Source organism: Ictidomys tridecemlineatus, chromosome 13 (assembly GCF_052094955.1).
Source record: "Ictidomys tridecemlineatus isolate mIctTri1 chromosome 13, mIctTri1.hap1, whole genome shotgun sequence".
Taxonomy (NCBI): Eukaryota; Metazoa; Chordata; class Mammalia; order Rodentia; family Sciuridae; genus Ictidomys; species Ictidomys tridecemlineatus.
Genome location: NC_135489.1, coordinates 36,965,278 through 36,981,627, shown reverse-complemented (window position 1 = coordinate 36,981,627; position 16,350 = coordinate 36,965,278). Strand labels below are relative to the sequence as shown.

General features: G+C 34.8%; 1 protein-coding gene across 7 annotated transcripts in view; it reads right to left on the bottom strand.

The window, feature by feature from the left end:
* Nol4 (nucleolar protein 4) overlaps window positions 1-16,350 on the bottom strand; it is a 308,705-nt gene that overhangs the window by 72,840 nt on the left and 219,515 nt on the right. For 4 of the 7 annotated variants that reach the window (XM_005325593.4, XM_005325596.4, XM_078030204.1 and 1 more), the window contains 2 exons: window positions 9,332-9,511; window positions 8,396-8,587 (listed from right to left, as the gene is read on the bottom strand). In XM_005325593.4, the coding sequence (XP_005325650.1) occupies window positions 8,396-8,587; window positions 9,332-9,511 (372 nt within the window). The remainder of the gene's footprint in view (window positions 1-8,395; window positions 8,588-9,331; window positions 9,512-16,350) is intronic. The other 3 variants (XM_040273954.2, XM_005325595.4, XM_013358726.4) reach the window with 1 other exon arrangement.

Here is a 16,350-nt window from a genome sequence, read left to right as displayed (position 1 = left end):
ATTGTCTCCACCCTTTTCCACAAGGAAATTGAAGATCAGGAATACCAGTCCACAATTTGGTAAAGCACAGATAAACACTGAGATAGGCTAACTAAAAAATCAGGGTGTTTTTCCTCCATTTGCTCATCAAGGTTGCTAATTTCCGTTGTTTCCTTCTGGGTTCATTTTCCTTCTTCCTTGTTTTCATTTGTCCAGCTTCAGTCTGTGAGTGGAGCATTTGTCTCCTCCTTGCTCTGAACATACAGTTTAGCTCAGCATTCTAACTTGAAAGTGGATTTCCTAAAGATGTAAAGACTTTCTTCTTCAAGAAGGTATTCTGACATCTATTATGAGGACAGGAAATTGTTTAGTCTCACAATTTTTTTTTGTTTCAGGTAACCTGATGTTTCTTCCTGGTATATTTAAGAGTTCCTCTGCTCTGCTGAAATTTTACAAAGACATTTCTTGGTATGGATTTGTCTTACTCATGGTGTTGAATCCTGGTCTTTTTCTCTGTCCTTAGGATTCATGGTCCAATCAATTCTGAAAATTCTTCATCATCGTCTTTTCCAATATTACCTTCTTCTTGTTCTCATTCTTCCTCTGGAATGCCTATTAGATCTCTTTATATTATTCTCCATCTTAAATTCTTTTATCCTTCTCTTTTACCTTCCTGTGGGTAATTTCCATACTTCTGTGTTCCAGTTTATTAATTGTCTCTTTGCTGAATCTTCCATTGTACTTAGCCCATCTAGTAAGGTTTTAGTTTCAGCGCTTGTAACACTTGCCAGTCTGACTTTTAGAAGATGGAGTGGGAGGTTTCTCAACTCTCCTTTAATGGAGGAGCAGCCTTTCCAGGGTTCCAGCTTTATATAAAGTTCTCAGTTTATGCTAGTCACAAGCTAAAACCCCTGTATTCTGAAATTAGGTAGCCATGCAGTCCCTATTTCTATTTGTAGACACAAACAGAATTTACCTTTTCTATCTTTCATGTTTGCTACTCAATTCCAACTAAGGATTTAAAAACTCTGATTATAAGTTACCCAGGAGATTCTTTTGCTTTCTTTCAAGCTTAGTTAGATATTTTTTTTAAAATTGTATATTTTAGGGCTAGGGATGTTGCTCAGTGGTAGAGCACTAGCCTAGCATGCATGAGGCTCTGGGTCCAATCCTAGTACTGCAAAAATAAAAACAAAAACAAAGAAAAAAAGAAAATTGTTATATTTTTACTCAGGAATTGTTTGTGGGCACAGTGGGAAGCTAGTTGGGTATGTGCATGTGGGGTGGGGGTAGATATTCCATGAAGTTCAGGTGAATATCTTACTAAAATTGAAAGACTCAATGATGAGTAACTCTGACAATTATATTGGCTATATTCTTTACAATTTAGTTGTTCTTTAATTTCATACAGTTAGTAAATAATGAATAAAGGGCACTCAGAGAAAATCTGCGGACCAAAAGAAAACATGCTAAGATAAGGAACAGAAATACTTTGTGAAAGACTTAAGATACAAAGAAAGTAATTGAGCATATTAGGAAAAAAGGTGACAGATTTTATGTTAAACATTTTATATACATCATTAAACATAATACCCCAATAGCCCTTTCCTTTAGAAAAATCGAGACTCAGAAACATTCCATAACTTGTACAGCAACTGAACTAAGCCAGGAATTGAACTAGTTTCCCAATTTCAAAAGGTCATAATGTAAAATATTACAAACAAAGAATCTGTTTTTGCAATGAGAATTTCCACACTACTGAAGCCAGAACAGAGGGCAATTACTCCAGGAGCAAAACCAGGTTTATCCTAAAGACATCTAATTGAGGGACGCTCAATTAGATGAGTCTCCTGAGTGCTGGAGTTCCTGGAGGCTGTCAGCTTTCTAGGAAAGAAGGAGAAGTTCATATAAACTGAGGGAGCCCACCTGTGTATATTTGAGATTGTCTAAAAAACATCTAAAGAAAAGGATTTGAATCTTCAACACTTCCGTGATTGTAGAATATCTTTGTGTGGTATGTTTCCTAACTTTGAATACTCATCCATTTTTTTTTCTAGCTATTTCTTGGCTTGTAATTTTGTATTTTCTGTTTTAAGAAGGCCCCAAGTTGTACAATCCTCAGGATTCACAAATTCTAGTCAGACGCTGCTTAGGTGTGTATGGAGGGAGAGTAAGATGGAGGTAGACAGTTGAGTTCAAAAGATTATATCAGAACATGAGGGACAAAGGGTTAAAACTAAAAAGACAGCTGATAAAATTGGGAGTAATAGGATTTATTTGGAAAATAAGGTGGAAGAAAGAATAAGTAAAATTCAGTGAGTGGTAGGATCTCGTTCTCAGTTTATAACCAGTGGCAACAGTGGTGCTATTAACAGGAATAAGCAAGTCAGAGGGGTGTCCTGGTAGTTTAGTAGATGAAGTGGAGCCTCAGTGGAGAGAACGGAGTGAGAGAGAATAGTTTATGCTGGTTTAGCACCTGGCTGGCATTTGGAATGAAATGCCACAGCTCTGTAGCTAGATGTCTGTTGTTCTAAGGTAAGCACAAGGCACTGTGCACAGTCGGTAGACATTTGCAACTTGGGTGGTAGGCCAAGCACAGAATCATAGGAACTTCCCCAAAGAAAAGAAAGACAAATGAGGACCAAGAGGATCACACAAATGGAAGTGATAGAGTTGAGGATGTAGTGCTTAGATTTGGTAGTCATGAGATTTTTTTTATTATTTATTTTTTAGTTATAGGTGGATACAATATCTTTATTTTATTTTTAAGGTGGTGCTGAGGATCAAACCCAGTGCCTCATGCATGCTAGGCGAGCGCTCTACCTCTGAGCTACACCCCCAGCCCCAGTCATGAGATCTTGATAAGAACTAGGTCAATTAGTGAGAACCAGAACCTGAATGTGACAGATTAACAGGAATTTGGTGGTCACAGAAGTGATCCACGAGGCGCTCCTTTGAGAAACCTGACAAAGAATGAGACACTCAGGTTGTAGGAGTAAAAGATCAAATGTTTTCTTGAAATGGAGGGGACATTTTCTCAGGAAGAAGAGAAGACCAGACCAGGACACATCCTCTGTAAAGAATTGAGAAATTCAGATGATTCTCAAAGTTTTTATATGGCTCTTCAAGTGACAGCTATTGCTAAGGTATATCGATGGTGACAATGACTGAGATGAAATAAGAGATTCAGATCATTGAAGTTGAAGATGGGAAAGAGCTGTAAGAATCAGAACATTATACGTCAAAATTATTCAGGAGGGCATTATAGAATGTAATTAAAGAGACATATTATGAATAAAGTGCTTAAGGGATGTAAAGGTATCTGGGGGATGGGAGCTGACAACTATAAAAGAGAGTGCAAGAGTTGGTACAAACAGCAGGTGGGAAATTCATATAAAATGTGTTTGCTAATTAGCATCGATTAAGTTAATTGGTCACAAAGAGAAAAACCTGCGTAGTGTGGTCATGTTATGTGAAGAATAAGGTGGCTAATAATAGCTACACACATATTAGAAAGTTTCTGTCAAAATCTTCTATGAAGGGCTGGGAATACTTCTGATAAAATTTTCAGTTTAAAGAAGCACTTGAATTCACTTTTATAATAGCTTTGTCTCCTAAAAGATGCATTGCAATTGTCATCATGGCTTTTGCAATGCTTATAGAATCAGGGAGGCTGTGTATTAAAAACAAGATCTAATTTCTCTACTTTGAGCTCCATTAGATAGGTAGAAACAAACGATATGAGAAGTCAAATCTCAGGGGCAGGAGAAATTGTGTGTGTGTGTGTGTGTGTGTGTGTGTATTTATATAAATATACACACACATAATATTTCTTTAACATGAAAGCAATGTTTCAAATGTTTCTAGAATTGTATCATTTTGTTAGTTTTTCAAAATTCATATCTCACCTTTTTCTCTAAAGTAGGTATCAGATCCACCAAGGAAATAAGTAAACAAAGATCCACAGAAAGACAAACAGGGGCATAGGAAAGAGTTTGCTTTTGAACTTCCTGGCAGTGAGCCACAGAATTGGAGATATTAAGTTGTACACTGCTGATGATAGTAAGAAGAGATGAAAGCACTACCCTATTTCCTCATGGAAATAAAGTACTACTCTATTTCCTCATGAGAATTTTTTTTTAATTGCACTGAGTTCTAAAGAAGTTTCCAAAATGAGATCTTTCACAGTGGATATTTAATAGTTTAATAGACAATATCCTTGACAAAATTTTATAAAATGTTTCATGAGTTTTTCTGCAAATAAAAAAGTCAATCACATAATAATAAAAACTAGGTAATTTCTCAGGAAGCTGAGGTTTTTGCATTCAAATATCTAGGTTACTTGGTCCAACTGGGTAGAATGGCAAAATCTGGGATATAAGAGGAAAAATGGACTGAAAATCTCTCATACAATATCTCCCCTAAATATTTCTCAGTGTTACAGAAATACAAGTATACAAGTAAACATATGTAGCAGTGTCTCTGTTCAAATTTAGGAAACAAATGAGAGAAATTGTATCACATAACACAGAGGAGCCTCAGTAGGGTCCAACCCTACCTTCTTCATAAAGCTTTGTTTTTACCATGTTTTCTATTATAGCTGCTATTGAATTGAAGATCAAGGCACTTTGGAGAAAGGCATTTCTGATTTGGAATAATCAACAATTATTCTTTAGAGAAGTAGCTGAAGTAATTTGAGAGTGAAAGCCACACAACAGAATCAATAACAATCTGATACACAGTATTTATTTAAAGTTTAATTTAATGGCTACTTAACTCATTGGGTTCCTACACTCCACTGAGAACCCTGAGAGTACTCTAGATCAAACTTATTAAATTTATTTTTCACTAAGTATGTCCTTCTGCACCCAAAACTGAAGACAGTATGATGAGACTGGTAATAGTAAATTGGTGAAAATGTGAAGAAAAGAATCATAATATAGTTATTCCACTTCATGCATTATAGAGACTATTTGGAGCATGACATAGAAAGTTTTGGGGCTTAAGCAATTGAAACCTGTGAGGTTTTCATAATCCCAGTGAAATAAAAATGAATAAATGCATATTCCAATGTTTATATGAATTCAGTGAAGCCAATTAAAAGTATTTGTGTTGGCATGTAAATTCATTAGGGATAAGGTAGAATAATTAAATATAAATAGATTTTTGTTTTAACAATGCTGAAAAGCAAAGTCAATGCTGAGATTCTCAAGTATATTACTGACAGGTTGTGATGATAAACCACTTCCATGAAAATTTGGTTTTGAATTTCTTAAAGTCAGGAAACATAATCTAATATTTCTGTGTTGCCCTGTTTATTCTTCTGTCTTTAGAGATCTAAGTAACTGGAAGAGCTAAGCTTGTTGGATGCCATTTTTTTCTTTTTATCAACTCATAATTCTCTCCTAAATAAACCTACACTTTACAATCACATTTTAGAGATAACAAAAGACTCTGTTGCCTTGTTACATATTTCAGAATAATATGCATTTAAAAATAATCACACACTTTACATAAGGAAATATTGTTGTTTAACATTGTTTCATTTATTTTAAATGACAGTCCTGAATGTTACCTTATATTATACTTAAAATTTATGGGAATGCTGGGCATGGTGGCACATACCCTAATCCCAGCTACTGATGAGGATGAGGCAAAAGGATTGCAAATTCAAGATCAGCCTGAGTAACTTAGTGAGACCCTGTTTCAAAATAAACAAACAGGGGAAGTAGCTCAGTTGTAGAGCACTTCTAGGTTTATTTTGAGCACTCCCAAAATAAATAGATAAAATAAAAATTATGGGCACAAAATTATTTCATGTGAAATATTTAGTTTTAATTGCTACCTTCACTAGCCATGCCTTTTCCTATCGTTTTAGATAAGGATGAGTACTCAAAATGACACAAAATCCTACCCACACTCTGTGACAATGAAACAATACATAAAACATTAAAATTTTGACCTGTGTTTCTGTGGTCTTTGTATGTGTCTCCCAAAGGCACACATGTTGAAGTTTTGATCTTTTGGTTACATAAAACCTTGCATTACTACTTAAGCATCTCATTTCACAAAACTGTCACCTCAACACATCAAGATGATCAGAAAGCATGCTATGCTTTCCTAAATAATTAGTCAGACATACATTTTTCCCTATTACTTTCTATAATTCTATGTACATATACACATACTGAGTAAGTGAACAAACGAATAAATGAACATTATTAGAAGTCAAATACTCTATTGTTTCTTTACAGAATATTTATATCAAGATTAGTCTGTAAAACTTTTTGACTTTGTATGAGTCTCAACTTTTTGTCCTTCTCTATGCAGAGCACAAGGTTTATACCAAATAGATGTCCATGTTAAAGTACAATGAATAAAAATGGCAATTAATTTTAAAAAATGGTTAAATGTATGAAATATACCAGAGAGAACTTTCAGGATTCTGCATGGTGGTGATTTCTTTCTCTTATAGAATGATTAATATAAAAAATTTATACATAAAAAACAAGGTAAATTTTACCAAAGAAAAGAATATCTAAATAACGTTAAAAGATTAAAAAAAAAACAGTAGTGATGCCAGATGCTTGTAAAAATAAAAACCATGATGTAAATTATTATCTTTTTTATTATTGAAAGAAGTTATTGTGTACACCACATTGTACTCTGAGATACTCTTAGTTTCCATTGAAATTGTATGTCAGTGGCCTTGACCCTGATTGTCAATGCCTGGCTTCTGAGTTCAAACACTTGCTCATATGTCCTTTTCATCTATTATCTGTCTCCTATTGTGTAGCTCACAATAATAATTAGTTCCATTATGGAGGTAATAGTTTTATTTTGATCAAGCAATCTCTCATTCTCTTATGCCATACCAAATCTATTGTGAAATTTTAGTTTACTAAGTTATGCTATTTTTATTTAAAAATGAATTTATCCACTGTAACCTTCCACTCCAATGTGGGTTACACTGAGAAGTAAGGAAATATTCCATTGGAGTATTCAGCAACTCTATAATAAAAATAGCTGAGGAAGCTTTTTCTCAGATGCTGAAATTAAATAATATTTGATCATATTTTCAGGATTAAGATTTATTGAATGCTTCATATATGCCAAAAATGACTTGAAGAAGGAAGACAACTATATAATTTCTCACAACTCTACAAATTAGAAATTAATGTGCTCTGCAGAGGAGGAACCCAGCCACAGACAGTTAAAATAACTTGCCCAGGGCATCCTGCTAGAAAGTGGTGGAGTCTGAATCCAAAACCAGGCTCTCAGGCAACATAACCTGTGCTCCTGCTTCTGACCACTTGGAATATGTCCTCCTATTTAAATAATAGTAACTTTTCCTTTAAAAAATATAACAAGGATGACTTTATAAACCAATGTAGAAAAAAAATGATAATGTAAAAATCACAAGATTTTTACATCTGCAAAATTCTCACACATGGCACTCTCAAAAACCTCGATTATCTATACCAACTCCTACCCTATTACACCTAAATTAAAATCACAGATCACAAACATTAATAGTTTAGGCCTGTATGGAGCTGTCTCAGCTAAGAGTAGAAAAAAAAAGATGTTTCCAAATAATTCTATTACATTCCTGTTCACACATATACAAAAAAATGTTTTAAAAAATGAATAAAGCATACAATGTACAAGTATGTGCTATTTCTAGGTGTAACCATGAGAGCAAGGTAACGTAGACTAAAGTTTGGGGGAAAAATAAAAAACCCTACTGTTTTCTAATTTCCATCCCCTCAAGTAATCTAATTCCAGCCTAACATCATCCATCTATAAAGCCCAGCTCAATTCAAAAGCTAACAGTATCATTCAAAAGTATGGAAGTAAACATCCCCAGCACAAGAAAGACTTATTTTTCATCTGAGCATTTTCATTCCCTGATCTTGATTTTTCAAGGTTTGCTATTTGTTAACTGGTGGTACGAATATGACATTGTTTAGATGGATCCATCCATTTCCTTTTGTTCCAGAGAAAACCATGCTTGTGGGCCATGTGAATGATACAACACCTCCTGCTTCAGTTCAAGCCTTGTTGACCCTCATGCCACTTCAGCAGTGACAGGAAGGGAGCCACCCCAAAGGAGATGCTGGTTCTCCCTGGGGTTTTACTTGTATCACCCTCATTTTTTTCTGTGACATGGTACCATGTGGTCCTGTGAGCCCTGATCTCACAAGACATGCCTTTTTAAATAAACAGAGGGAATAAAATAGTTCAGGAAGATGAAAAGGAGAAGGGGGGGAAAAACAAACAAGTGAACAGAAACCCCTTTGACCTGACATTATGGAGAAAAAAAAAAAAAGACACTAAGATGATAAAAAAAATAGTGTCATGGTTTACATGTGGGATTTGGATGGAATCTAGGGCTGTGTTTTAATTCAGAACTCACCATCTCAAAACCACTTCTTTTCATCCGCCTGCAGGACTTGAGGTAAGTACGTATACGTTTTCTGGCACGCTCTTGGTACTCAGGGAATTGTCGCCTGCATGAGTCAATGATAGCCTGGATCTTTTCTTTGGGCTGCTTAGAGATTGGGACCATTCGGTCCAAGTTTTCATCTACAAACAGCCTGACAAACATCTGTTGGCAAGAGGGAGACAGAGGAGAAGGGTTTGGAGGGCTGCTCTCTTCTGTTCCTAGCTTCCTGTCTTGATTACCGATAGGAAAATATTCTTTTCTGGTTTATGCACTGGAGAACTTTGCAATGGAAAGCCAGAAATTTTAAGCAAACACTCTTTAAAAAGATTTTTTTTTTCTAAATGGTTGGAAATTTTAAAAACCGAAAGAGAGAAAGAGAGAAAGGCAGACAGACAGACAGACAGAAAAGAATAGACTATTATGTAGGAAAAAAAAAATCAGGAAATAACAGTAGACTGTGACAGTTGAGCACCCCATTAAATTCTCTATTAACAATAAATACGACTGTTCCTACGCTGCACAGTGGACTAATCTCTGAAAACAAACAATTGACTCTTGTCATGCATAATTAGATAAACTAGGAAAGGAAAAGAGGTCACAGGACGGACAGGCGTACTCAACCAAGGACGAAGCAGGGGTCCCCCTTCGTCCACTGGGTAAACATGCATACTCACACAACACAATTCCAGTTTTTCAGCTCACATTTGGCTTTAAAAATTCTAAACAAAACACAGCAATTCTGGTGTCTGGTTGGCAAAGAGTGTTTCCTGTACTTTTTAAAATCCTTCTGCAAATTAAACAAACACGTCTCTAAAATATCCACATTGACCAACAGGCAACACCACGAAAGTGAACTAGGAAAAAAAAAAAAAAATCAAACCACACTGGGAGCGTGGCAGGACTCACATTAAAAGCTTTCAGCCGTTCTGCTTCGACACCATCCGTCTCGTTAACTTTCTCAGAATCATCATGGTCATCGTGATCCTCTTCATCCTCTTCCCCCCTGTTGAGTGACAGGTCCTCGGCGCCTCGGTCTACACTCTCATTTTTGCCAGACTCATAGCTTGAGTAACTATGGGCAGGAGACTGAAAAGAAAGGGTGACATTGCTGCTTATAAATTCATCAAACACGTTTACGAATTTTATGTTTTATTTTTAATTCTGCTGTGGCTCAAAAAAAATCATGTCTTGGCGTTGATAGCACCAGCACTGTAGCTATTTTAATTTAAATCACAATTAACTCAAATGAAAGTAAAAATGCATTTTCCTCCTCTTGCTAGTCATGTTTTAAGGGCTCAATAGCCACATGGAACATTTCCATCATCGCAGAAAGTTTTATTGAACTTTGCTCTTCAAGAGCAATTACTGTTTCCAATCAATATTTATATTCCCCCAAAGATGCAATCTGTAATTAATTTTACAGGAGAATCATTAAATCACATGTTATTCAAAGTAGATCTGGCCTCAGAGCATAGTCAGTCTAATTGTGTTAGTATTCTTTGAACGGATAGTGATATTAGAAATACTAATTATAAGATGCTTTAAAAGCAGTCTATAAGTTTTCTGTGATTCTCAAAAGGGCATTTGATTTTGATTTAGAAAAAGAAAATCATTTTTCTTTCTAATTGTTAAATTTAGTGCTTCTGTATCCCAACACTATATCATATAATGAATTCAAAGCAAGATCAATTAAATAATAGCTCAGAAAATTCAATGTAAAAATCATTAAACATCTGAAATTTAAAAATATTTCAACATTTCTTTTTACATATAAATAGTTAATGGCTTTCATGGAAGTTTAATGATAAGAATTTATATGTTTCTCTATATAAATGATACCATTTAATAGTACGTAAACTGACTTTGATCGCTTTTTATTTGGGGATTATACATATTCAAGATACTCCATATTTCCTTTTAAAACCTCTGAGTGAGTTTGGGAGAAGTGACCTGGAAGTAAAGGGAATCCAGGTGTATGGGTGTGGTAAGGAACTTAATTTAGCAGTGTACAGCATAACAATACACTGTTTTATATTACCTCTTTGAGACCATGTTAATCAACAACTATCAAAGCATATTGCAGATACCTTTGATAAGATGCTAAACTAAGATGTAAGATAAAGAGAAGTATGATGAATTTATTTTTATTGATTGATGTAAAACTGTTTTATGAGATATTAAATAATGAAGAAATTGTGTGAGACACAGAAAAGAAATAAACGTAGGAGCAGGGTACATCTAGACTGTTGGCTCCCTTAATTTTCACAGCAACTCAGTGCAGAGATATCATCTTCCCAGTTCTACAGATAAGGAAATTGCTTCAGAAAGGCTGAATAAACTCTTCTCATTTGGATAATGATGAAACCACTATATGAATCTACCTCTGTCTGAAGCCAAGAGTGGTGGAATAAGAAGTTTATATAAATTACACTTTTTTGGTAAGTATGTGGGCGTGTGTGTGTGTGTGTGTGTGTGTGTGTGTGTGTGTGTGTGTAATTGAAGGAAGAATACAAAATATTTACAGGTTAATGTACATGTTGATATGAAAACAAAATGATTTTAAGTGAATTCACCTTCAACTATTACTCCTCCTAAATAAATTAGATGCATTATTTCTATTTTCTTTTACAACATTAGCCTGCAATTTTTTGATTCTTAAGTAAGAAGAATTATCACTTGCTGTAAAATTTCCACAGATCATATGATATAGTTAAATAATTTATTTTTACTGTACCATGTTGTTTCAATTAGAGAAAAGATACACTTATCAAACAGATAATGAGGTTTCCTTTTATTTTTACCTTTTACATTTTTATTAGTGTTATATATAATAGTAACTTCATTTTGACATATTCATAAATAAGTGTAATATAATTTATTCCATTTCAATCCCCAATACTTCCCTCCTTTTACTCTTCTCCTATCCTTCACCTTCCTCCTCCTTCCTACTGAGCCCCTTCCTCTACTCTACTGTTTGAATAGGTTTTCTTTCCTTTTTTTTTCTTTCTTTGTTTTGGTACCAGGGATTGAACACAGGGAATTTAACCACTAAGTCACATCCCCAGATAATTTTTAAAAATTTGACACAGGGTCTCAGTAAGTTGTTGAATCTGTCTTTGAACTTGCGAGATTCTCCTGCCTCAGCCTCCCAAAAGGCTGGAATTACAGGTGTGTATCACCACACCTGGTTGAACAGGTTTCCTTAAAGAAATATCTGTAGAAGTTAAATAGTGAATAGATTTTTTTCAATTTGTGGAATTAACATAATCTGGCATAAAATTCGTTTTAATAATAAAATATATTTAAGAGAATAAACTCAATGAATGATAATAATGATAAACTTTTAAGACTAATATTAAAGCAACAGAATTTCTAAAAAAAAAACTTTTATCTATGTCAATCATTTTTCCCCCTCAAGAAACTTTTATTGAGAATGATCATACATTTGGTATCATGCTGAGATAGTATGCCACAGAGCGAAATTTATTCAACAATTATTTATTGGACATCTATTCTGTGCCAGGCATTATTCTAAGCCTTCTACATATATAATTTATCTCACTAACAATATATTGGCTAAGTAACTTCCCTAATGTCACACAGCTAGTAAATGAAATCAGGATTTGAACTCATGCAGTTTGACTCTAATTGTATTATCTTAAACCTATTCTTTTCTTTGTCTAGACAATGACTGCTTATGAGGCTATTGTTAGAGTATCAGTAGAAATCCATTCCTAAAACTCTGGATTTCTTGACAACAACTTGTAAAATAGAAGAACCTTTGGGATAAGATACGCTAAACCAATTCTATCATCTAAATGTTAACTATAAGTATGTTTTACAGATATTCATTAAATACATCCTAAGAAACTCTAAAAGAAGTTATGTATTTTGTATGGATTGGAGGCAATATTGCATCCAGATTTAACATCCACATAACTGAACATCACAGCAGAACTGGTATAAATATTTTAGTATATATATTATAAATGATTTTGAATTACATGGCTGCTAATAATAATAAAACAATGGTGTATATCATGGTAAACTTTATGTATCAACCTGACTGGATCACAGACTGCCTGGATATTTGATTAAAGATTATATCTAGGTGTGTCTGTGTGGAGGTTTCTGAATAAGATCATTTGAATTTGTGGACAGTAAAGCAGACTGACTTCCCCAATGTGAATGGATAACATCCAATCTTTTGAGTCAAGAATAGAGCAAAAGGCAGAAGAGGAAGTAAAAATTCATCCATTCTGCTTGCTTGAGCTGAGACACACCAAGATCTCTACATTATCACTCCACTGGCTGCTCTAGTTGTAGGGTCTTGAGACTGAGACTAAACTATTCCACTGGCAGATCATGGGGCTTCTCAATCTTAATTACATCTCTCACTCTGTAAACTCCTACTCTTACTGGTTCTGACTAATATATTGTCTAAAATATAAAGCATCTAATTAAAGATCAGAAAATTTAATTTACAGAGCTAGTTTCAGACACTGAGCAAAGCAGTAGAGAAGTTAAGCAGGGTTCATCATTCATGGCTAGTGATATAGAATTTCACGGGTTTCACAGTAAGGGTCCATGGGAGTTAAAAGGAACGAGAGGTTGAATTTCAAAACCAGAGTGGGTTGCAAGAGGGGAAAGAAAAATGTGCAAGAGGAAGCAAATGCCAATCGAGACACTTTCACAGACATAGATCACAGCATCAGGGTGTCAAGACCAAGAGGCTTTGTTGTGATTTTTTTTGTTGTTGTTAGCCAAATATCTTTGCCTTCAGAAACAGCTTCTGCTAGACCAGATGAAAACTGCCAACCCTATGGTACAACTTTCCCTTTGCAAGGCATGTGTTTTAACTTTGTCTCTAGATGAAGAGGGCTTCTCTGAGGCTGAGATCAAGCTGAATCCACAAAGATAAGTAGTACAAAAGAGTCCCAAGGACATCTTTGCACCCAGATACAACAGTTGCTAAAGTTCAGCCCTTGACCCTTTAGCTGTGTGATAGTATACATCTTCCATCGACTCAACCGCACTTTTATTTATTCACTTATTTATTTATTTTTGCTTAAATTCTAAGTTTCCTTTACCTTTGGGTCTAGAGTGGGACAGAAATCAATCATTATAAGATCAGATTAACAATATATATTTCACACATGACAATTTCTATAAACAGCAATATCAAACCTCAAATCTATCAACAAAAGAAAGCCCTTATGAATGACCTCTACAATGAGAAATTTTAAGTAGGCAGTATTTTAAATGTCTCTGTGAAATACTAATATATAAAACACATAGTATAAAGATCACACTAAAATAATACAACTGCATAATCAGAAGAGGCATAATAAAACTAGAACAGATCACTGACCTTAAAAATGAAGTCAAGTTATACAAATCATCATATTTTTACAGCTCAAATCATTAACAAGGTGGAATAATCCAATAAAATATAAGGGATACATTTGGAAAGTTTGATAGCTTTTAAAATATAAATATATTAAGTATGCTTTTAAATGGCAATGGGCAATATTTGAAAAATGTTGTAATACTCATCTGAATTCAAACATGGTGTCTAATTCATTTTTTCTATATGCCAATGCAATTGTCTGCTGTATATAAAACTACTTAGAACCAGGAAGGATTTATGGCTCTGGTGACTCAAGGTAAAGAAAGCCCAATTTGCAGATCTATGAATAATCAGGATATAAATCTGAAACACGTTCAATTTTTTTAACCACTATAATATAAACTGAAATTGAATTCTACTTTTCAAGTGGAATAACATTCTTTTCCTTCTTGATTAAGATCTACTCTTTAAAACAAATCAGATTAAACTCATTGTTACAAAATTTCCAGTTTCTGCCAAGTAGTATGGCCCAAGATTGTAATCCCAGCAACTCTGGAGACTGCAGCAAGAGAATTATGAGTTAAAGTTAACAGCAAGGAGTTTGCCTTGGGTCTCAGATGAGACTTTGGATTAGAACTTTTGGGCAGTACTGAAACTGTTAAGACCATGGGACTCTGGCAGATAAACTAAATGCATTTGTATTGGGAGATGGGCATGAACTTCTGGGGGGCAGGGGTAGAATGTTGTGGTTTGGATAGGGAGTGTTCCCAAAAGCTCTTTTGTTAATACAGGAATATTCAGAGGTAAAATGATTGGATTGTGAGAGCCATAACCTGATTAATTCATTTCAATTTGAATGGATTATACGGTAACTGTAGGCAAGTAACTGACTACAGAAGATGGGTCACTGGCGGAATGCTCCTAAAAAGGTATATCATCCCCGCAGCTCCTTATGCCTTCCCTCCCTCTCTGCTTTACAGCCACCATGAGACGAACTGCTTTCCTCTGTGTCCTGTCCTTCAACTATGATGCACCACCTCACCTTGGGCCCAGCACAATGGACTCAGCCGACCCTGGGCTAACCCTTTGTAACCATGAGCCAAAATAACTAAGTTGTTCTTGTCAGATTTTTTTGGTCACAGTGATTAAAAGCTGACTAACACACTAGATTTACACACGTATTTTATTGTATTTTCCTTCAAACTAATCTGAGGTGGATCAACACATATCACTCTACCTTTTCCCTCACAATATCCAAAACATGTTCTCTATAGATCAGCATTCAAAACTGCTTGTAGTCTCCCTTTTTCTACAAAACTATTTTTTTAATGGAGAGATGTTAGAATTAAAGTGATATAAACTCATCAGTCCTCAAATAACCCAGCTAAAATAGGACTATCATTTACCTCATAAACTGCTTTGCCTAAATAAGAACTTTAGATGATCATGACCTTGAAACTTGCATTTCAAGGACAATTATTTTCTTATTTCAGGTATAAATCTAAAAACTCCAAATGAGTAAAAAAAAAAAATAAACAACCACAATTTAATGCAAGATACAGAACTACTTATCCTCCAAACACAGCTGTTGGTTTAAGGGGAGAAGGCTAGATGATTGTCTTATTTACATAATCCACTTGCTCCTCTTGTGTTAAAGTATGACTTTCCTTAGCAAGAACCTTTCTGAGAATACATTTGCACTTCTATTTTCTTACATATTCCACTGTCATAGAACTGCCATCTCTGGACCTTAAAAATTTCCTCTTGGAACAAAGCTGAATCTGTTTGCTTTCACTGTAGTTGGAGCCTAGGACAGCTTAGACTGCAATACCATAGTGTTTAGTATGAGACACAGTTGGGGATGGGAGCCTTTCCTATGTATAAAGCTAATGGAAATAAAGAAAGTATTTATTTACTCTTTATGACTTACATAGGAAATGAAAACATGAATTCGGTACCACACAGGCATGATTCAATAATATGCTTTGTGATAAGTCTGCCACAGCACCCATAGTAAAGGTGCAAGTTAGTTGCCATGTCCATTCTGAGGGTGACATCATTTAGCCACCAGACTTTTGACTTTATGACACTGCACCATGCCAAACATGTCATATAAAAAAACAATTTTTTGAATGATGACTCTATGCTTTGAAGTTGTACAGAAGCTAATATGAGTTAATTTTTAAATAACAATTTAAAAAATTATCTTAGTTACTTTAAAAAATATCAGGTATTTAAGACAGAATTCACTTGCAATCCTAGCATCATTTAAAAACTCTGTATGCCTTCAGATATAACACAAAATAAAGCACACAGCACCACTCAAGAAGCTAGCTCACCCAAACAGAACAAAAGGAACTTCAGTCTATAAACAGTGCCTCTCAACATGTACCTGATGGACTAGCTCCAGAGAACAAACTGAATCAGACACTATGGAGCTGAGCCCAGCAATCTGTGTTTTGATATGCCCTGCATAGACTTCTTTTTTTTTAAAGAGAGAGAGAGAGAGAGAGAGAGAGAGAGAGAGAGAGAGAGAGAGAGAGAGAGTTAGTTAGTTTTAATATTTATTTTTTAG